Below are 22,446 nucleotides of genomic sequence, written 5' to 3'. Positions count from 1 at the left end.
TTCCATGGTAGCTTTTCACTTGCTCGCCGCCGTCTTACGCCTCTTCTGCCCCTTCAAATCTCACTTTCCCGGCCCTGAATGAGTTGTGTCTGTATATGCTGGCTTACAAGAGAGTGGCTTTTACCTTCATTCTTTTTTTGTCTTTAAAGATTCATTGAAAATTCCATTGTAATAAAAAAAAAAAAAAGCTTTCTCAACGTTAAGCTATATGAGTGATTACATTGTGTCTAAGTCCCCTAAAAGCACATGCTTTTATCTTAAAGAACATCTTAGAATGTGTTTTTGCTTACAGGGTCTCGGTTTTGGTAAAACCCCATCCCTTGGAGATGTTTACTACGAGGGCTTCCACACACACAATGAGTATGGCTCTTTCTGCGCTTACCCGTAGGGAAACCACATTCGTCATCGGTGGAAGCTGCCATTAACAATTCTCTGGAACTTCCCACTCAGTCACAGAATAATTTGTTGCAGAAAGGGGACACTGTGCCAGTGTTAGACTGATACTTATTTATTTATTTTTTACTTCCTTTTTTTTTTTTCTTCCCCCTTTTGCTTGTAACTGCTCTTTTAGCTACAAAGTGGATGATTTCTAGCCTCCGTAAAAGCACTTGGGATCCTCATCCTGTCTTTCTGTCCTCTGCCAACTATGTTAGCCTGAGTTGTGAGTGTCTCCAGACTTTGCGTAAGCCATAAATTACATGCCAAAGTTACCAAGATGAGCTGCAAAACAGAAAGCAGTTCAGCACAGTTCCTAGCATTGTGCTTTAGAGTGGCATAAGTATACAGCTATAACATTCCTCCAGATATGCGTTGGCCCATGAAAAATGGAAGCTGTCACCCGCTGGAGAATTGGTTTAAATATATTTTTGGCACCCTATTATTGCTGGAAATATTTCCTATGCTAAAAAGACAATTTTTCAAATATCACCTCTGTGATGTCTCAAACTGTGTATCATCTAAAGCAATAAATTGTGCCATTAGGCACAGATACTTAAACAACAAGCACCTAAAATCCTTCAACAACATACTTCTTTAGCACCTTTGTTGGAAAGCAAACCATTAAGAGTTTTGACTTACATAGAGAATTACATTTATTTTTTTCCTTCCAGATATTGGTCATATGATATTCTATATTTTTGGCAATGAAGAAAAGCTACATAAAAAAAGCATTATGTGGAAAAACACAGATGCCATCTTCTCGGACACCTAGTCCAATGTCTTCTGTTGGTTCAAGCACCAGATCACCATCTCCTCGTAGCCAACAGACGTCTCCATCTGCTCACAAAAACAGGGAGCAGAGGAATCAGCAACTTGATATTACAGCAAAAAATGTAGAAGCTGCTCTTGAAAATAAGTTTCATGAAGGTAATGTATAAAAAAACTGCTGGTGTAAAAGTACACAATAAAACCACAAAAGGCCAATGTTCTGTCAACTCTGTGATTAAAGATCTATGATCTGCTGGAAAGAAATGTGAGAAATTTGCTTTCAACTCTTGGTACTCAAATGTGTAAATGATAGCAGTGAAAGCTGTATAGAATAATGCACCAGCGGAGAATACTAAAAAAGGGAGGAACATACTGTGCCTTTTTTGAAAGAATATACCCGCTTATGCTAACGCGTCATTTCCTGTAAATGCATCTGGTGTGCTGTTTCTTCTCATCCCATATGGGGGAGAATAATTTTCAATGCCTTCCCTGTATTCAGGGTGAAGTAGAAGATGAATGTAAAGGTTACAAATTGTTTCACCACTGAAGGTAGTTTCTTTGTTTAATTTCAGATGAAAATGGTGTTAGTCCAGGAGTTAAGTACATCACAGAACCCCTCATAAAAGTCCTGTCAAAACAGGAAAATTTGGCATGTATAAGCTCACTCAACCTTTCATCCCCAAAGGATGGGGACAAGAAATTTAAGGTAAGTTATTGAAAATAACTGTTAATAAAACCAAAGTACATTTTGATATATATGTGTGTATATATATATAAAAAATAATTGTTTATATCCACTTAAAAAAAGACCTTTGTATTCTAATTATGTTAGCATAGTTCTGTAGAAGCTTCTGTAAAAATAAAAAATATGTATATATAGAGAGAAGGTCAATGGAGACTTGTGCAAAAGAAGAAACCATGAATCAATTTGAATAAAGTTGAGAACACTGTGTAAACTTCTTAATTTTTGGATTGTGCTGCTATTTTATTCGGGGTTCTTTATAGCAAATTCCCTTTTGTGTAGATTGGTCCACTGCAAACTTAAAATCTAGTTTTACTCCTCCAACACTATGGAAGGCTGTTAGTTAAAAGAGGGTGCAACAATGAAAGTGATTAATAACATGTTAGAAATACTTTGCATTTTTTTAATGAATGTGTTTGGTAAAAATGGAAATCTGCCTTTCTCATTTAAAGAAGTAAAGTGCAATGCTAAGTCACATGTTTTCTGTTCTTTAGTATATAGAAAATTTGGAAAAGTGCTCTAAACTAGAGACACTAAATCTTAGCAACAACCAAATAGAGAAGATTGAAAAGTTGGATAAACTGTTGAAGTTGCGTGAGCTCAATTTGTCTTGCAACAAAATCAGGTAAGCAGAAACACTTAATCATTTAATCTCATCATATCTTACCAAAACTATTAAAGCTGTCATTCTCTTATAGTTTAAATGAGATCTCTGAAGTGTGAAAAGTTAAACTGAATTTCCCATCTGTGGATGGCAAGACCATAATGCTTTGGTGAGCTCTTATTAAAAATCGCAAGTTCCTATGAAATATCCTCAGAAAGGTATTTGAAGGAGAAATAGTTCTGGGAAGTGCTGTTAATTTACCAAGGCTTCAGTTAAAAATGTTTTCCTAGGAAACCAAGCAAGAAATACAAGTTTCCAGATACCATAACGAAGAGCATACAATATCCCAATTTAATTAAACTTGTACTGTATATTGTTACCCATAGTACAGGAAGTTTTTCCTTTAGAAGAGGAAGCTGAATGGACCTGATCAGGCAGGCTGTAAACTCACTAAATTGTTTTTTCACTTTCACTGTTTCAGGAGTCTAGTATCTTTTCTGAATAGCGTAAAAAATTCGGAAGAGTCATGGTTCAAGCAATAGCAAACATCTTTGTTTCCTGTAATTTTTTTTATTAGTGAATTATGATCTTTACATGACTGACTTTGCAGTAGAGAAGTTGCAATTTCAGTAGAGAAGTTAACAATATTAAGTAAGCAAGACACTAGCATTTCTACAGATTGCATTCACACAACTTCCTCACTTAACAGGAATTGAAAAGGTCATAGTAGCTTTTAGCTAGCACTGTACATTTTCAGATTTTAATTATGTACAATTGGTTTCTACTCAAAAATTAGCAGAGCAACAAGAGCACGTTCAACCCTAATTTGTTATGACATTTATCTTTAGATCAACACCCAAGGAAATTAAAACTCAGTATATTTTCCTTGTTAGTGGTTAAGTGTACTACTAAAAAATGTAGTTCTGTACACTCTAAGTTTACAGTTGATTCTTGCTTTTGTCTGGAGAAAAAAAATAAACCCTTTTATTTTGGTTCAGCAGTGTTGCATAAGTGTGCAATGACATTCTCAGAAGAAAAAGAGCAAGATTTGTATACTAAAATGTTATTGTCCCACATTCAAATAATGTTTTTAATGTTGTAAGGAAGAGGTGTAAAAGTTAAGGTTTTGCCACCAACAAATTCTTGCCCGTTTTTTTTTTTTGGCCTTAGCATAGCACTTGAAGGTAAGCTGGTGTAATTTCATTTAATTTGTCAGACCATTGCAGCAAGCAACTGTTTTTTGCTATTCTTTGAATGGCAATTAGTTGAGAAAGATTTTGCTGTAGTTTGTCCGTAATGCCTCAATTGCACTGTAAATTTGGTATGCATCACGATGAGTTATGCTTTTCTTCTTATTTTCAGTAAGATTGAAGGCATAGAACATATGCATAATCTACAAAAGATGAACCTTGCAGGGAATGAAATTGAACATATTCCTGTGTGGGTAGGAAAGAAACTGAGATCCCTGCGCATCCTTAATTTGAAACAGAATAAAGTATCATCAGTAAGTGACTTAATTTCCATGTTTTGCATCTACAAGAGGGTGTCTATGAAATGAATTTACTTAATAATACAGTTTCTAAAGGAGTCATGGTATTTAGGGGGAGAAAGAAACCAGACTTGAGTATTCCACACGATAAAAGTTCACTTGTCTCATGAACTAGTCTGGGAGAATGGAAGGTTGTGTATATCCATAGACCCTGTGATCTTTGACATTGCAAGGTCAAGCTTGATGACATTTGTTCTCTTTGCAGTGGTATTTTTTTCATGGAGGAAGAAATTTGATTTTAGGAACTTACTTTAGTCATAGTACTGTGTATTTTGGTAGGTTTTTAGAGCTTCCAGTTTATCATAAATACCAAAATGGATGATATAGATCTAACATATAACATTTTCTACAATCAGAAATTCAGTTAATTCAGTTCAATTGTTCTTGGAAGGATGTCTAATCATTGTACCATTTGTCTTTGATCTAGCTTCATGATATAGCTAAACTAAAGCCTCTACAAGATCTGACTTCTCTATGCCTTGCTGATAATCCAGTTGCAAGTCTGCCTCACTACCGCTTGTACACCATATTCCACTTGAGAGCGCTGGAAAACTTGGATGGACAGACAGTGACAAATAATGACAGGCAGGAAGCTTTAAAGAGGTTTAATTTAGGTAATAAAGCTATGATAGAAGTGTAGTGAATGACACCAAACAAGTTTAGCTGGAAAAGATTTCTATCGTAAAATTTTTTTTGCTTCATTTTTCAGAAGAGATAGAAAAATTAGAAAGAGAGTTGGAAAACACAGTAAAGGAGATGGAGAACCTTAAGCTTAACCAGTCCAAAGTGCTTGAACAACTTCACCATCAAGATGAAGTCAACAGATCACTGAAAGAAAAGACTTTGCAGCAGAAGCAAAGCTATGAAGATCTACAAAGGGACGTGGACACCAAAAATGAATTGGTAAGGTAATCACTTGCACTAAGTATATATTTGGAATAGTTTTGTTGTCAGAAATAGGTGTCAATGGGAGAGTTCAAATGGCTGTAGATTTATGTTAAAGATCAAGAGAAGTCAGTATTTTGGGAGACAAAAGTAATGACCCTTCAACTTTTTATAGAATGTCTTTGATATTCTTTTTGTGGAAAAAGTAAGTATATTGAACAAGCAGTCAGTATCAATCTCGTAATTTATAGTTTATAGTAACTATTTTTTGGCCTGTAGTCATTTTTTTCTTTAATTCTTTTTCAATTGATGAAAGGTTAAGCATCCTCTAGCTGCTAAATTGTTGACATAGTAAATCGCCTGTGTTGTTCAGACTTCAAAATGCTGCTGTAATAAGGGAAAAAGATTAAATACTTTTATAAGAACAAGGTATAAGGCATACATGTTGCATGCCAGTAATAACCACTTGATGATTATTATTTCAGGTAATGCCCATTAGTTTGCTTGTACTTTCTTTACATCATCCTAAAATCTTATGCATAATAAATGTCTTTCATTGGTAGCTATAAAATGCAAGGCTCGTACAGGGGCCCTGGAAAAAGTCCTGTTGATTTAAGAGTGCTCAGTTGTGAATGACTTGCCTAATATTTGGCTTTTAATCTTACTTGTTAAACTTGTCCTCTACAATTTTATCCTTCAGATTCTCTATTGCTAATATTTATTGAGCTGTTTCTTTTGTGAACACGCTAACCAGCAGCCTATTTCTAAAATGTAGTTTTCTGTATAGTGAGATTTAGCAGCAGATAGTTTGCAGCTTAACCCACTCTTACCCTCTGGATGACAAACTTTGCTCGCTTCTTTCTTCCTTTAGCTGGTGTATTGATTTGTCACAGTTCCCTTTCCGCAGAGCCTTTATTCCTCACTGAAGGTAGCCCCCCTGTGCTCCTGAGTTGCGTGGTTATTTTCATTTCTAGAACTTTTTGCATGTTAATAAAGTAGGAACATCGTATAAAGTGTTCCAGTGACACTGCATTCAGTGTTTTGGGGTACAGTTTTTTTCTTCTTAAGCAGTTATTTTTTGCATGACATATGTTGTTTTTTAAAAATCTTTCTTTAACCCTTTCCTTTATTCCAGTCTATTCTATTTCTTTTCCTCCATTAGTTTTGCTTTCCACTGTGTATTGGAGTCTTGCTGCATGTTCTCCCTCAGGTATTCAGCATGAAAAGTTGGTTTAAAAAGGAATCACATGACGGACCTTTTTTTTAAAAAACAAAGAAACAAACAAAAAACACAAAACACCCAACTAGCACAAGGTTAAGTATGGACTTTATACACTTGATAATTGAGAACTGTTTTTTTTCCTTTTACAAAGACTGCTAGGAATGAGTTCTCATTGCTCATTTGTAGCAGTAAATATATTCAGTATGTGGCATAGATTTTTCAAAAGAATTGTACCCAAATTATTTTTTTTCCAAAGTTAGTGAAAAACTTACTTTCAAACCTCTGCACATAAACTTAAGAGGCCTTTCATGTGATCATTTGTGTTATGTTGTGGGATTCTTGTCTAATCTTAGTTGTCATGTTGTATCTTGTAATGAAGTTGTACTTTGTGATATTCTTGACCCTAAATATACCATCTTACCTTTCTCTAATGTGAACTTTGTTTTGAAGTTGATGTCTTTGCCATCCTCTATTCTGAATTGAAATGTACGTGATAATGATGACACTTGATTGAAATCAACTTACTTTGCTTACTGATTTATTAGCTAAAGCAGAAAACAATGGAGCTAACCCGAGCTTGCCAGAAGCAGTATGAATTGGAGCAGGAACTGGCGTTTTATAAGATTGATGCAAAATTTGAGCCATTAAGTTATTTTCCATCAGAGGTAATAATTTTAAAATAACGGGTTTCTTCATTCCTTTTTCTCTTGGCTTTTCAGTTGTTCAGAAGATATCAAGCTTTATAGCTTTTCTATAATTCTAATATATTCTGCTCTATAAAGAGTTATTAGTTATAAAAAATCTCATTTTAAAATCATGTTACATGATTTGATCTAAATTGTGTGTTATTTAATGTGTTGAATATTAGTCACTTTCAAAATTAAAATGATCTTTGTAAAGATGCCTGCATGAGGGGAGTCTGAGATGTTTCTGAGATAGATGTATAAATGACGTAACATTTATATGTAACTGATTTATACATTTCAGGATATTGAACTTGATAACGTACCTGGTGAAAGCCCATACATTGGTAAGGCCAGATATAAAAGAAATATGTTCATAAGAGAAGGCTATATTGCTAACAAAGCTCAGCAGATGGAGAGTGGAAGAATGCAACTAGACGAAGATGATTTGTGTAGGAAATCTCAGCTGAAACTGCAGTTTCAAACTCTAGATGAACAGTTGGAGGATAAAGAGAAAAAGATTAATTCAGGTAAAAGCTTTATTTTTTATGAAATAAAAATAAAATACATGTAGCAATGTTTATTCCACTGATGAAACTTTTGGCACAGATTTGACATGAGAATGATAACAGTGTCAAAGGATGTAATTGCTGTAACTTCTCAGCCATGTCCTTTATGTCTTTTGGGTCAAAATCGTAACAATTTTTTGCTATTATTTTATGATAATTAATTATGAAAAGATTAAATTTTAATATAGAAAAGAGAATGTTGGACACGTCTCATATCTGATGCATCAATTTAATTGTATCAATCACATTAAAAGCTTGTTAGACTTTTTTTTTTTCTTTGAGAAATCATAGTATATCAGCTTTGATTATCCCTGTTTAAGGAAGTGTTTTCTGATTAACATGTTAATAGAAAATGTGTATCAATGTTGTATGGAATATTAATACTTTTTTTGGGTTACAGCACAGAGAAGATTAGAAGAACTGCAAGGTGCAATAGGAAATGCAGAGCAACGAGTTCTGAAAGTAACAGGGGAACTGAGACAACTGGAGGATGCTCTGGCTCAGAAAAAGGTACGCAAAGGACTTGCTAAGTGGTTAGCATTTGAAAGTGTTTGCAACTGTGTTTATGTAGAAAACAGCAGTGTTTTTCTCCCCATTCTTTTTTAAATGGGTCATGTATGTGTGTACAATGAGGATTCAAAATAATGAGTAGGTCATATTTAGACAACCTGTTAAGCTAAACTACCAGTCTGATTTAACTGATTGACAACACTTTAAAAAGTCATATTTCCAGTTTGTTTTACCCAACCTCCTAATGCTGTCTCCAGATCTCACAGGCCAACAAGGAAGGTCTGGAGCAGCAGTTGAGTGAAAAGATACAAATCCTGCATCAGCTACGCAACGAAGCTTTAGAACTGGAAAAACAAATGGAGAAACAGAAAAGAGAAATAGGGAAAAAGCAGAAAGAGCTTGAAGACTTGCAGAGTTCTCTTGCTTCTGTAAATCATAAAGATCCAAGACACGTGAGTAAAACCAAAATCTTGAATTTTTATCTACTACGTATATTCATGTACTGAGAAATGTAGTAAAGGCCATTTTAACTGATTACCATTCAGTTATATAATTAATGAAATAGACATTATTTTGCCATTTAGCAATTTCTTTAGCAATTAGGACTCTGCTTTCACTGTTACTCAAATGTACAACTCAATTTTTTTTTAAGATTATAAAAGACTTGTGCAACCGATTTTCAATGTAGCTGCTGCACATCATGTTAAGAACTAGATCTTTATGCTTTGCAAAAACATGCTGTGCGGAGCCTTGGAAGGAGAGAATTTCTTTGTAAGAGAAGTCACACATCTCTTCACAGAATATGGCCTTAAAGCTTTAGAAAGGTCTGTGTAACTGCTGTAGGTGTGTAGCTGAAGTCCTGCTTTGTCTGAGAGCTCTTGCATTGGCACTAAAGTGGGCTAGCAAGCGGCAGGCCTAGAAAACATATCTGGAGGGGCAGATGAAGCTGACCTGGCTGGAGTGGTGACAGCTTGTATTGATATTCCAGGCAGCAACAGCTGTGGCTTTCTGCAACAGTCTGGTATCCAAAACTATAATCAACTTTCAATAAATAGTTCTAATTCTGAAAAGATTTATCATGCCCTTTTGGCGGGGACTAATAACCTTCCTCAGCTGTTGTAGGTGCTTCTGTTGTTACTGATAGATTCAACAAGGTCTCAAGGTCACAAGGGTGTGCCAAGAGCTCTAGCATCTTTTTCCATCTCTATGGAAGCAAGACTCTGATTTCTGAGCCATTTACTGTTTTCAGACACAGTAAACATTTATGAAACTATTAAATTAAAATTAATTTTAATATTAAAAAAAAAAAAAGCGCTTGTCTTTTAAAATGAGAGCTTTTCCCGGCCAGCTTGAGGCTTTTAGGCATGCAAAGGAAGAACTTGGAGGCTTTGCTCCCGTCTCCAGCTTTCGAAATCCGCGCCTCTCCCCCCCGCGGCCGGGTAACGGGAGGGCGGCCCGTGCTGCGGGCCCCTCGGCCCGGCCCTCCCCGGGAGCCGCCCGGCCCCTCGGGCCGCCGCCCGCTTCCAGTCAGGGCGCGGGGACCGCGGCCGCCCAATCGCCTCAGCGGCGGCAGGGCCCGCCCGTCCCCCCCCGGGCCGCCCCGCGCTGAGGGCTCTGCGGGCTCAGCCCCGCCGTGCTCGGTGCCGCCCGGCTGAGGGAGCGAGCCCCGGGGTGCGGCGTCGTGTTCCTGCCGCGGAGGCAGCAGACAAAGGGCGAGCTGTGTGTAAGTGCTTGTTGTTTTTCAAACGGGGCTCGCGGGGCGGTCTGCAGCTGCGGCCAAGTGACTCAGCAGCGGCGCCTCGCCGCCCGTTTTACTTGCTGAAATCTCGCTTTTGAAAGCTGGACGTTAGTTTGGTTTTAACAGGTGGCAGGCTGAACTGTATTAATTCGATAAGCTACTTCTAACGTTCATATTTTAATACGTTAAAATTGGGAAAATACATTTTTTTTACCAAGTGCTTTTGTTAGTGTTGGGGAGAATCGAATGGATGTTCTATTAATGTTTCTCAGGTGATGGATCATACGGTATAATTAAATATTATTAAATGTACTTACATTATCAAGTAATCTATGTATACTGGAAACTTAGGGAGTACATTGAACAATCAAAAGAATCGTTGAAGGGGAACCCTGGAAGGGAATAGGTACAACCTGACCTTGGATAAGGGCCTGGAGATGATGAAATGAGTTGAAGCAGAACCAAGGAGCGGAGGGAGCATGCGTCGAGTGAGAAAGGTGAAAGAGTTTAGCGGAGAGGAAGACTCCTTACTTCATCTGGACGACCACCTGGACGACCACCAGAGTGCGCCACGCATGTGCAAAGGGGAGGGGAGCTAATTAGAATGAAAAGCGAGGCTGATGTTGCAACCTGTAATGAATATGTATACCTGACGCAATATTGTATGTATAAATAACGGCTGGGAAGTAACGGGACTTGAAGCCAGATTTGGGCACCTGCCCCGGCTTCCAGCGCTGAATAAAGCACCTTCATATAATCACTTGGTGGTTATGTGGTTGCTACGCTAACATTTTGGCGACCCAGATGGGACAGCGTGGGCACTGCTGAGGCGGATCGTGTCTCGGTTTCGCTCCAGCCGGCACCGAGGGATTCTCGGGGAGCAGTCGACCACGACCGACCTCCGCTGCTCACGACGTACCACTGGAGTGGTAAGCAAAGGTGCTTTCAACTTTGGGTATTCGGTACCGATTTGGTTGAGAAAGCCTGCCGGTCAGACGCGGCGAAAGCCACGCTCGGTTGGGCAGGGAGCTCCCGGGGTAAGCCTAGGCGCCGTCCGTTAGACAGAGCGAAAGCTCTGCAGGTTCGGCATTGGTAACTGTATTGGTTTGTGCTGAAGGGTCAGCACCAGGTATTATTGGTATGTAGAAAGCGTGCTGCTGCTGCTCCGGCAGCTTTTGCGAAAGCACGCTGCTGCTCCGGCAGCTTTTGGGAAAGCACACTGCTGCTCCGGCAGCTTCTGGAAAGTGTGCTGTTGCTGCTCCGGCAGCTTTCGGGAGAGTGTGTTGCTGCTCCGGCAGCTTTCGGGAGAGTGTGTTGCTGCAGCTTTCGGGAGAGTGTGTTGCTGCAGCTTTCGGGAGAGTGTGTTGTTGCTCCAGCAGCTTTCGGGAGAGTGTGTTGTTGCTCCGGCAGCTTTCGGGAGAGTGTGTTGCTGCAGCTTTCGGGAGAGTGTGTTGCTGCAGCTTTCGGGAGAGTGTGTTGTTGCTCCGGCAGCTTTCGGGAGAGTGTGTTGCTGCAGCTTTCGGGAGAGTGTGTTGCTGCAGCTTTCGGGAGAGTGTGTTGTTGCTCCGGCAGCTTTCGGGAGAGTGTGTTGTTGCTCCAGCAGCTTTCGGGAGAGTGTGTTGTTGCTCCGGCAGCTTTCGGGAGAGTGTGTTGCTGCTCCGGCAGCTTCCGGGAGAGTGTATTGCTGCTCCGGCAGCTTTTGGGTCCGTATTATAAGCTCAAAATGAAAAAGATTAAAGAAATTCTGGGAAAAGATGTACCTATCCCGCGGACATCCCCGCTGGGGTGTTTGCTAGCACACTGGAAAGAGGGAGGTTTTGGTCAAGAAATGCGGAAAGGAAAGCTGATTGATTATTGTAACATTTGGTGGCCACAGTATAAACTAGAGGACCAAGAAACTTGGCCTGAGAATGGGACATTGCAATATAATACAATTTTACAATTGATGCTATTTTGTAAGCGGGAAGGAAAATATGATGAACTGCCGTATGTGGAATTATTCTTTTATTTGCGCCGAAAGCCTGAATGGCAGCATGCTTGTGGAATAATGGTGCTTGAAGTTTCAACTGAGGAACGTTGTTGTGCATGTACTAAGGAGGGACGCTGTATACAGCATCAGGCAATAGAGAATAATAAGTATTATGGGAAATAATATAATATAATAATATAATAATGTATATAATAATATAATAATATAATATAATAATATAATAATGGAAATATTGATCTGGAAGTTGCGCCGTCGGCTCCGCCGGAAGAGCCAGGACAGGGAGGGAAAAGAGAAAAGGAAGATAGCAGTAGTGATGGAGAATCCCCGATTTTAGTCTCCCCGTGTCACATAGGACCCGGCAACAGCGAAGGGCAGGAGAAACTATAAATGAACAGGGAGGGAAAATAATCGCTCCCCTCAGGCAAGGAGTGGGGACAGAAGGACCGGTATATGTCAAGGTGCCTTTTTCAGCTGGGGATTTAATGATATGGAAGCAAGCAGCCGGCACCTACAGGGAAAACCCAGATAAAGTAGCTAGGATAATGAAAATGATAATTAAAACCCAAAATCCCGATTGGGATGATCTCCAGGTGATCCTGGATACTTTGATGGATTACATGGTATTGCGGGCAGCCAGAGAGAGAGCCCGAGAAGATATATGAAATGGATTAGTGCTTGGAAATCTAGATCAAAACTTCCCCACTGAGGATCCCCAATGGGATTATAACACAGGGGATGGAATAAGGAGGCTGAAGAGATATCAAGATTGGGTACAAGTCGGGGTACAGAATGCTATGCCCCGGACCATAAATGGGTCAAAATTGTATAATGTCAGGCAAGAAAAAGCGGAATCACCTTCCGCCTTTTTAGAGAGATTGAAAGAAACTAAAGAGCCCTTGGTAAAAATTCAAATAGGAAATAAGGAAGTAAAATTTTTGATTGATACAGGGGCCACATATTCAGTACTCAATAGATTAAGTGGTAAGATAGGGGAAAGGAAAACTACTATTGTAGGTGCCACCGGGAAGGAGGAAATACGGCCGTTCTTACAACCCCTTGATTTACAGTTTGGAGGTAAAGAAATTACGCATGAATTTTTATATGTACCAGAATGCCCTATTCCTCTTTTGGGACGGGATTTGCTAACTAAACTATAATGTTTGAAGATGGAGAATTGATTATGAGAATCCCGGAATCAAAAGTGGGACAAATATTAATGATTAAAGAGAAGGCTGTTCCTCATATCCCAAAAGAGGTAGAAAGTGCAGTAATGCCTGCAATTTGGGAAACGGACGTGCCTGGAAAATCAAAAGTAGCCCAGCCAGTAAAAATTGAACTTAAGGAAGGGGCCCGACCGGTACGGATTAAACAGTACCCATTGAAGCTAGAAGCTAGGCTAGGAATAGTAAAGATTATAGATAAATTTCTTAGCTACCACATTTTGGAGGAATGCAAATCTGAATATAATACCCCAATTTTCCCAGTAAAGAAACCTAATGGGGAATACAGGCTAGTGCAGGACCTTAGGGCAATAAACGAAATAACAAAAGATATTCACCCAGTGGTGGCTAATCCTTATACATTGTTAACATCTGTAAAAGAAAAATATAAGTGGTTTACTGTAATTGATTTAAAAGATGCCTTCTTCTGCATACCCATTGACAAGGATAGTAGAAAACTTTTTGCTTTTGAATGGGAAAGTCCACGGAACGGACGAAAGATGCAACTGACCTGGACAAGATTGCCTCAAGGATTCAAGAATAGCCCGACCCTCTTCGGCAGTCAACTAGCTAAAGAAATAGAAGACTGGATTAACCAAGGACAAATTCAGGTACCAAAGGATCGATACCTGCTGTTACAATATGTGGACGATATATTAATAGCTACCGAAGGAGAGTCAGAATGTATTCAGGTAACTGTTGATATTTTGAATCAATTGGGACTAAATGGGTACAAGGTTTCTAAACAAAAGGCACAAATCGCGTGCACAACAGTAATTTATTTGGGATGTGAAATTTCTCAAGGACAAAGAAAATTGGGAGTTAACCGAATACAAGCTATTTGTGAAATCCCCGAGCCGCGAAATCTGCACGAACTACGGGCTTTCCTAGGTATGGCCGGGTGGTGTAGACTGTGGGTAATGGACTATGGACTCATAGCAAAGCCCCTCTATGAAACCCAAAAGGCCTGTACATTTACCTGGGGAAAGCCACAACAAGAGGCCTTTAAGAAATTAAAAGAAGCCCTGATAAAGGCGCCTGCCTTGGGCTTGCCGGACTTATCAAAGGACTTTCAGCTGTTTGTGCATGAGAGACAACGACTGGCATTAGGAGTACTGACCCAGCGACTTGGGAGCTGGAAAAGACCTGTGGGGTATTTTTCTAAACAATTGGATGCGGTAAGCGCCGGATGGCCCTCGTGTTTAAGGGCCGTGGCAGCCACAGTCCTTTTAATACAGGAAGCCAGGAAGCTCACATTAGGGAAACAAATTGAAGTGTTCGTGCCACATATGGTGACTACGGTATTGGAGCAAAAGGGGGGCCATTGGCTATCGCCCAGCCGAATGATGAAATATCAAGCTATATTAACTGAGCAAGATGATGTAATCTTAAGAACTACTAACCTATTGAACCCAGCAGTGTTTCTAGGAACAACTACGGAGGAAGGAGACCTCAGTCATGATTGCGTGGAGATCATCGAACATACCTATGCCAGCAGAACAGACTTAAAAGATCAGCCTCTGGAGAGACCAGATTGGGAACTTTTCACGGATGGAAGCAGCTTTGTGGAAAATGGGACTCGTTATGCAGGATATGCAGTAACTACATCAAAGGTAGTGATCGAGGCAAATTCCCTACCTCCGGGGACTTCAGCCCAACGAGCAGAAATAGTCGCCCTGACGCGGGCCCTGGAACTAAGCGAGGGTAAGAATGTGAATATTTGGACAGATTCAAAATATGCATTCGGGGTAGTCCACGTACATGGGGCATTATGGAAAGAAAGGGGAATGCTATCCTCATAAGGGACTAATATAAAATATCAGGAAGAAATATTAAAATTAATAACAGCTGTACAGAAACCCCAACAGGTGGCCATAATGCATTGTAAAGCTCATCAAGGAGGGATGTCAGAGATTGCAGAAGGTAACAGATTGGCAGATTTGACGGCCCGGAAGGTCGCGCGTGAAGTACGGAAAGTAATGGCTCTAATTCCATCGAAGGTAGGCCTCTCTTGTTTCAAATTACCTAAAAACCCAAAGTATTCAGCAGAAGATGAGAGACTTGCAAATTTGATGAAGGCCCAGAAGAATCCTGACGGATGGTATGTGACTACGACAGGACAACTCATAGTGCCTCCTATAGTAATGCGAGAAATCTTACAAATAAAACATAATGAATGTCACTGGGGTGCAGGAGCAATGGTAACCTATTTGAAACGAGGTGTCATCTCGGTACACATGTTAACAATGGCAAAGTCAGTAATGTCAAAATGTGAGCTTTGCTTAAAGAATAACCCGGTAGCAAGGAAACATGCTGAGATGGGAAGAACTAGAGCTGGGATAGAGCCTGGAGATTACTGGCAAATAGACTTCGTAGAACTGCCTAAAGCAAGAGGTTATAAATACCTATTGGTAGGGGTTGATACTTTTTCAGGATGGCCGGAGGCCCTTCCCTGTCGCACCAACCAAGCAAAGGAAACGGTAAAATGGTTACTACGGGAAATAATCCCTAGATTTGGTGTACCGTTGGGTATTTCTTCAGACAGGGGACCACATTTCATTGCCAGTGTGGTTAAGGAGGTTAGTAGGTTAGTGGGAATTACCTGGAACTTACATACCCCATGGAGGCCTCAATCTAGTGGTCAGGTAGAGAGGATGAACCAAACTTTAAAAGGACAATTAAGCAAAATCTGTCAGGAGGCTAAGATACAGTGGCCACAGGCCTTACCGATAGCTTTGCTAAGAATTAGAATAAAGCCAAGAAGTGGGATGTCAGTAAGTCCCTATGAAATCATGTATGGAAAACCTTATGAGTCTCCTGAACCGAACCCGAATATGCATGTTACCGGTAAACAGGATGTATATAATTATGTTTTAATAGTAATGAAAATACTTGCTCTTGGTGTGAGTGAAGTATTTTCAAAGGGGGGAAATGTTAGTGTTGGGGAGAATCGAATGGATGTTCTATTAATGTTTCTCAGGTGATGGATCATACGGTATAATTAAATATTATTAAATGTACTTACATTATCAAGTAATCTATGTATACTGGAAACTTAGGGAGTACATTGAACAATCAAAAGAATCGTTGAAGGGGAACCCTGGAAGGGAATAGGTACAACCTGACCTTGGATAAGGGCCTGGAGATGATGAAATGAGTTGAAGCAGAACCAAGGAGCGGAGGGAGCATGCGTCGAGTGAGAAAGGTGAAAGAGTTTAGCGGAGAGGAAGACTCCTTACTTCATCTGGACGACCACCTGGACGACCACCAGAGTGCGCCACGCATGTGCAAAGGGGAGGGGAGCTAATTAGAATGAAAAGCGAGGCTGATGTTGCAACCTGTAATGAATATGTATACCTGACGCAATATTGTATGTATAAATAACGGCTGGGAAGTAACGGGACTTGAAGCCAGATTTGGGCACCTGCCCCGGCTTCCAGCGCTGAATAAAGCACCTTCATATAATCACTTGGTGGTTATGTGGTTGCTACGCTAACACTTTGTTATAAAGTTACTTCTATAAGTGATTTTTCTGAGAGTATGTTTTTAAAAGTCCTACTGTGAGCTCTATTTCTTTTTTGAGTACTAAGAGGAAAGGTGCTGGCTATCATGGCAGCGTAAATTACATACTTTTCCAAGTTTTTTGTTATTTAAGTTGTAGGTAACTTCATCTAGTGAAAAACATGTAGCACTATTTATGTCTATAGTCTAGCTTTGTATACAATTGAAATAATCGGTTAAATTTATCCTAAATGTGTGAAGTCCTGGTCAAAGTCTGTGTGAAGTGTGGAATTGGTGTATTTCCCAGAAAAACAAAAACAATTTTGCTTTATGTAAACCTTAGCTACAAAGTTGGCATGGCTTGCTGGTTGTTCAGTGTTTTCCTTCAGGTGATGACCTGACATGTTCTGAAGCATGGCTACCATGAAGGCAATGCAGGATGACAGGATAAAGCTTCTGGGGAAAGTCATGTCAGTTTTTGAATGAAACAGGAAATAGTATAGCAGAAAATAAAGGTGTGGAAAAAGCTAGCAGCCATGAATACAAACTTGTAAATGCATGCCTGATTCATCATGCCTGGGCAAGGGGGGAAACTGTACCTGATCATGCTGTTTGCCACACATTACTTGCCTACCTGGGATTCTTTGTGAGGTAGTAAAGAGGAACACAAACAAATAAAACCAAACTCCAGAAGATCCGTTGTGCTAGTGACTTTCACTAATGGTAGTGAGACACTGCAGAACTGAGTAAAATAGAGAGTTGACTTCTTTAATTGGTGCTGACATTGACCCACTTGACCTTTCCAACTAATTTACAGGCTCACATGAAAGCTCAAAAAGCAAGTAAAGAACAGCAGCTGGATGTAATGAACAAACATTACAAACAGCTTGAGAGTCGCCTGGATGACATGCTCTCTAGGATTGCTAAGGAAACTGAGGAAATCAAGGACTTGGAGCAGCAGCTCACCGATGGTAATATTTTCCTTGTCTTACAGTATTTCTTGTATTTAGGATAAGATCGTAATTGAATTGGGGAATCAGTTCTGCTTTTCTTTGCTTCAAAGAAATACGGAGTGTGTAGGTTAAAAACTATTCCCAGCTGATCTATGTAGTGTGTATGTGTGTTTGTTTTTCTTTCTTCCCTTCTCTTTTTTTTCGGAAGGTGGGAGGAGCAAACAGCTGCTTTGATTGACTAAGTGCTTTGTTGCTCTGGGGTTCAGGATCAAAATGTTGAGGCAGGAAGGCTCTTGATCAAGTCTGAGCTGAGTGGTTTGTTGATTACTAAATGTATCCTTGTCATCTGCAATTTTGTATACATAATAATCTATGTGAAAGTAAATGTCCCAGAAAAGAATATGAACAAAAAAAATCTTTTAGAAAGATGCCATTTTAGAAGGAAGCTGGGGTGGGATGCAGGTTTTTAAGCTCTTCCAGTTATCAGGTTAGTACACTAATAGTGGAACTCTTAGCCTTTAAAAACACAACGCAGGCATTTTCTTCTTGAATTCTAGCTGCTTCTTACTTCATATTCCAGTAGGTGAACAGTTTAAGATTAGGAATGGCAGTTTTGTGTGTTTTGTAAGTAAGCATGGTGTCTTTGCGATTTTTGAATTCATTTTGCATTTCTGCAGGTCAAATAGCAACTAATGAAGCACTGAAAAGGGATTTAGAAAGCATCATCATTGGGTTACAGGAATACCTGGAAAGTGTTAAAAGCCAAGCAAAACAGGCCAATGATGAATGTAAAGAGCTGCAGAAAGATAAAGAATCTTTGATGCAAAGATTGACAGACCTACAGGAGGAAAGAAATAACCTGGAAGTAGTTGCCATGGATGCAGAAAACATGAAAAAAGTAAGGCTTAGTACTATGTTTCTTCCTAAGTTCAGATTACTAAGAGTAAACTTAAAACTAAGCAAGCAATCAAATAAGAAATGTCAAAACATAGTTCTCTGGACAAATTTATTTTCTGGTAGTGTAACTTCAGTCAGATGTGCCCGTGCACATTAAGAACAGAACAGGGCCTTTCAAGCCAGTAGCAAGAGGCAGACAGTAAATCGGTATTTACAGAAGATCTCTTAGAAATGCAGGCTCTACCTCTCAAACATTACTGAAAATGTACTTGCAGTCACTGTCATAGTGAATTGCATTAGTGAAAACTGGACACTAGCCCAGGGACCTTACATCAGTCCTGTAATCCAGCTACTTAAAGATCTGTCTTAGTATCCTGATAAGTATTATGTAAACCTTAATACCAGAGGCACGTTTCACTTTAGGCTACACCTTTTCAACTTGTGTGCATACTTTATGCAAAGTCTGTCACAGTAGCATCATTGACCTGACCTTTATATATAGTAGTGCTATCTAGGATTAAATTTTAAGTGTTTGGTGATTAGAGTTAGTGGCTCTATTTTGACTTTACAGCAGTTACTTTGAGTTCCTGAGGAAGAGAGGCGATGTACTCTGAAGAAATTTTCTCTCCTGTGTCTATATTTCTGAAATTAATGTAAAATTCCAGGAAATAGCAATGCTAGAAGGTGCACTTCAAGAGCAGCGAGAAATAAACGAATCACTTAGAGATGCACAAGGGGATGTCAGTGCCTATGAGGCTGAACTGGAAGCCCAGCTAAGAGACAGAGACATTGAAGCCAATCAGCAAAAGGAAGAATTGGAAAGACTGAAACAACTTAGCCAGGTAAGAACAGAGCTCTACTGCTGCCAAGGTGATAATCAGCTGGGCTGGTGGTGTGGGGGGAACCTTACCTCCATACCTTGTCTCCAACCTTGATTCCTTTGCAAGAAGTTGTTGGTTTAGATGTGTCCTGAAATGGACGTTACCAGTTCACTAGGACTTGTAACCTTACATTGAAGAGAGGTACAAAGTATTTGTAGCCTCAGTAGAGTTTATTTACCATATTCAAAGGAAAATAGTTATCAGCATCTTTTTGGAAAGAGATGTACACATGGCAAAGAAATAATACTGAAGCAGTACTGTGAAATGTAGCAGGAGAAAGTGGCCACTGTTGCTTTTTCTAGTAGAAATTGAGATTTATAGTGCCTTTTTTTTTTCTTTTAAACATGAAGTAATAGCTTTCTGATGGGGAAAACCAATATATGCTTTAATTTGTACATTTCTATTTTATCTTCCTGTTGGGGATCCTCATTTGGATTCACACACAGTAATGGATGGTGACTACCATCTTGATTCAGTTTCCATTCATCAGAAATGAACTTATTTTGTGGTGGTGGCCTCTTTTTTTCTTTCTTTCTTTCTTCTTGAAAGATTTATTCCACCTGCAGGTTCCAGATTGCAGGAGGACATGAAAATTCAACACAAAGTGCTTCTGTCTCCAACCCTTCCAAGTCTTCTAGTTTTGGTGATTCAGGGAAAACTTGGAAGCTGTCTGTAGAACCCTGACAAATGTAATTCTGTCAGTTTCCTGATGGGTAGGATATGCTCATATTAAGTCTGTATTAGAATTTGCTATACCACTCATGATGATGATGTTTTAAGAAATATAAGCTGTTATATGGCAATGGTTGTTTTCTTAGGGGCTGTTGTCATACTGTTACTCTTTTAGAAATACAGCTGTTACATATTTGCGTGACAGGCTGGGAGTGGGGCTGTTAATCTGGAGGTTTTCTGTGTTTGTAGATGGAACTGTCAGCTCTGCAAGCTGAACTTGAAAAAGAAAGGCAAGCATTAGAGAATGCTCTGACCAAAGCACAACTAGTAGAAGAGAAGGAACAAGAAAATTACAAGCTGCTTACTCAGTTCAAACAATTGCAGGTGAGGTACTTTGTTGCCTTAACAAATTACCTGATATGCAGTCTGCTTTTCCACTGCTACTAGGGGAAAGTGATAAAAAATTTTATGGAGTTCCTTATAAATTTTGTTTTGAAGTTCGGTAGTACTTATGACTCTTACTGCCTTTAATTTTCTTGTCCAGAGACCCTACACCATAGTCTTTTATCTATTGTGGACATTTGAAATTATTTCAGAGCTGCTCTATTATATTGCAATGGAATTGATAGATTGTTTAAATATATCTTTATTTCCCACAAGCCTCATTCACTATGCGTAAGTAACTTTTTGTGTGCAGCAGAAAAACTGGTCCAATACCTAAAGCAGAATTTATTTCATCTGTTTAAAGCTGTGATCCTGAGGAAGCTTATTCAGTTACCACAAAACAGTAATGGCATCCAAGTACAATAGGCAACACAGCTTGTGATTGTTGAATTTCTAGGCATTTCATGAATTCCTTGATGTTCAGAAACACCTCTATTTAAAAGAGTGTCACAGATCAGTGCCTCATCTTACCTGGGATTAGAAACTAAGTGTGCTTCTTCCTAAAGCTGCTGAAAGGCTAAGTCAATGGGATTTTCTTAGGCAAGAGTAGTACACTGGGTTCAAGATTATCAAAATATAACTGGCAAAGGAGCCTCCTTAATTTTTAAAATTAAGAAAAAAAGAAAACAAACTGTGCAATTAGAGCAGTTTTGCTCATTGTGGGAAGTCTGGGTTCAGTTCTTCTTTGCATACATTTGATCCCATTTTCCCATCTCACATGCTCCTCAAAGGATACAAGGACCACCAGTTTATAAACAATCCTCACCAGATATTAGCACTGTAATTTTTGCTTGTTCTCATTTTGTTGATATTGGTCCAGCTCACATTGGGGAAAAAAATGTTGGATTCTTTGTTTGGAAAGAAAGAAAGAATTAGGTATTCAAATTTTATAATAATAATAAGCATTAATAATTTATGTATTTCTTTCATTATGTTTGTGTTTGTTTTTTTTTTTTTAAGGGAGACAATAATCTCCTGAAACAACAGCTTAAAGATCTTCAGAATGAGCTAAGCCATGCAGTTGGCAACTTGATTCATCCCGAGGAAGTCCTTGCTCGTATAAATGAACTCAAGGAAAAGCTTCAGACAGGAGCAGGAGAGATTAAGTGAGTAAAATAAAAGTATTAACAGTGTTAGATTTGTGCACATTAAATTGGTAAGTACATGAGAGCAACAACGTACATCCGCTGCGTCCTGCTGAGTACCACGTGGGCAGTTCAAACATGAGATTTAGCACCCTGTGGTTAATTAAGAGAGCATCACCTGAGCTCAGTAATTGTACTACTGAGGGAAATATGCATTCCTCTTGGGTTTCACTGCAAGAGGTAGAACAAACTTTTTTTTTTTTTACCCTTTGTCCCCAGCAACAGAGAATGGGAATAAACAAAGAACAGAATAATCAGAGCTGGGTGTGGAGGTCTGTCTTGTGCAGTGTAACCTGTTCAGTACCGCACCTGAATTCATTTACATTGGATGTCTGCAACTTGTACTATTGTACTAGGTTTCACTGTTTCAGTATCTGGTATTGCAATTTAAAATCACTGTTTTCTGTCTTGGAACCTGGCTTATTTGTCTTTCAGATGTTGGAATTCAGATGATGTTTTGGGGAAAAGCCTTGCAAATCTGCAGAAAGAATTTAATAACATCCTTGCTGATGCACAGAGGGAAAAAGAGAAAGCATGGGTTAGACAGAGACAACTGCAGGAAGAAATTGCATCCCAGCAGGAAAAACTGGAAGATGTACAGGAAAAATATAGACAGGCATGTATCAAAACTACGAAGGCAAGAGTAAGAAAACTTGAACTTAGTCTAAAATATGTAACTTGCAGCTGAAGGATCAAGCTTCATTACAGGTGTATCTTTGTTTCCCTCCATCTTTCAGAGAAGTGTTTCACTACGAGTAGGTAAACTGAGCACAGGTGCTAGTCAGAAGCAAATTCAACAGCTGACATCAGAGCAGGACACCTGTTACTCATGATTCCCACAGGAATACTAACCATTATTAGAGCTTTGATTTTTTTTTTTTCCTTGTGTACACAAGTGTATGTCAGGTCATAACTTTTGCTATTTAAAAAACTGTATAAGCAGGCAAGAGCTTTTGAAGGAGGAGAACAAACAACTGGCCACTTCCATGCTGTGTATACCATGAAGTTCTGTTTAAAGTAGAGAAAAATATTGTC

At 39.3% G+C, this 22,446-nt stretch overlaps 1 protein-coding gene across 2 annotated transcripts in view; it reads left to right on the top strand.

Annotated features, from left to right (window-relative positions):
* Positions 1-22,446, top strand: part of CNTRL (centriolin) — a 40,275-nt gene that overhangs the window by 606 nt on the left and 17,223 nt on the right. The window contains exons 2-17 of one of the 2 annotated variants that reach the window (XM_080562009.1): positions 1,110-1,365; positions 1,779-1,912; positions 2,443-2,573; positions 3,915-4,056; positions 4,529-4,715; positions 4,811-5,004; positions 6,754-6,873; positions 7,196-7,421; positions 7,861-7,970; positions 8,228-8,422; positions 17,237-17,390; positions 18,050-18,270; positions 18,935-19,111; positions 20,072-20,206; positions 21,227-21,372; positions 21,847-22,027. In XM_080562009.1, coding sequence (XP_080418135.1) covers positions 1,143-1,365; positions 1,779-1,912; positions 2,443-2,573; positions 3,915-4,056; positions 4,529-4,715; positions 4,811-5,004; positions 6,754-6,873; positions 7,196-7,421; positions 7,861-7,970; positions 8,228-8,422; positions 17,237-17,390; positions 18,050-18,270; positions 18,935-19,111; positions 20,072-20,206; positions 21,227-21,372; positions 21,847-22,027 — 2,676 coding nt within the window. In that variant the 5' untranslated portion in view covers positions 1,110-1,142. Of the gene's footprint in view, positions 1-1,109; positions 1,366-1,778; positions 1,913-2,442; positions 2,574-3,914; positions 4,057-4,528; positions 4,716-4,810; positions 5,005-5,890; positions 5,915-6,753; positions 6,874-7,195; positions 7,422-7,860; positions 7,971-8,227; positions 8,423-17,236; positions 17,391-18,049; positions 18,271-18,934; positions 19,112-20,071; positions 20,207-21,226; positions 21,373-21,846; positions 22,028-22,446 lie in introns of those variants that run through there. The other variant, XM_080562010.1, reaches the window with a different exon arrangement.

This window comes from Anser brachyrhynchus, assembly GCF_964034855.1.
Source record: "Anser brachyrhynchus genome assembly, chromosome: 19".
NCBI lineage: Eukaryota > Metazoa > Chordata > Aves > Anseriformes > Anatidae > Anser > Anser brachyrhynchus.
Note: the sequence above shows the minus strand (reverse complement) of the source record. Positions and strands in the feature narration are given on the sequence as shown.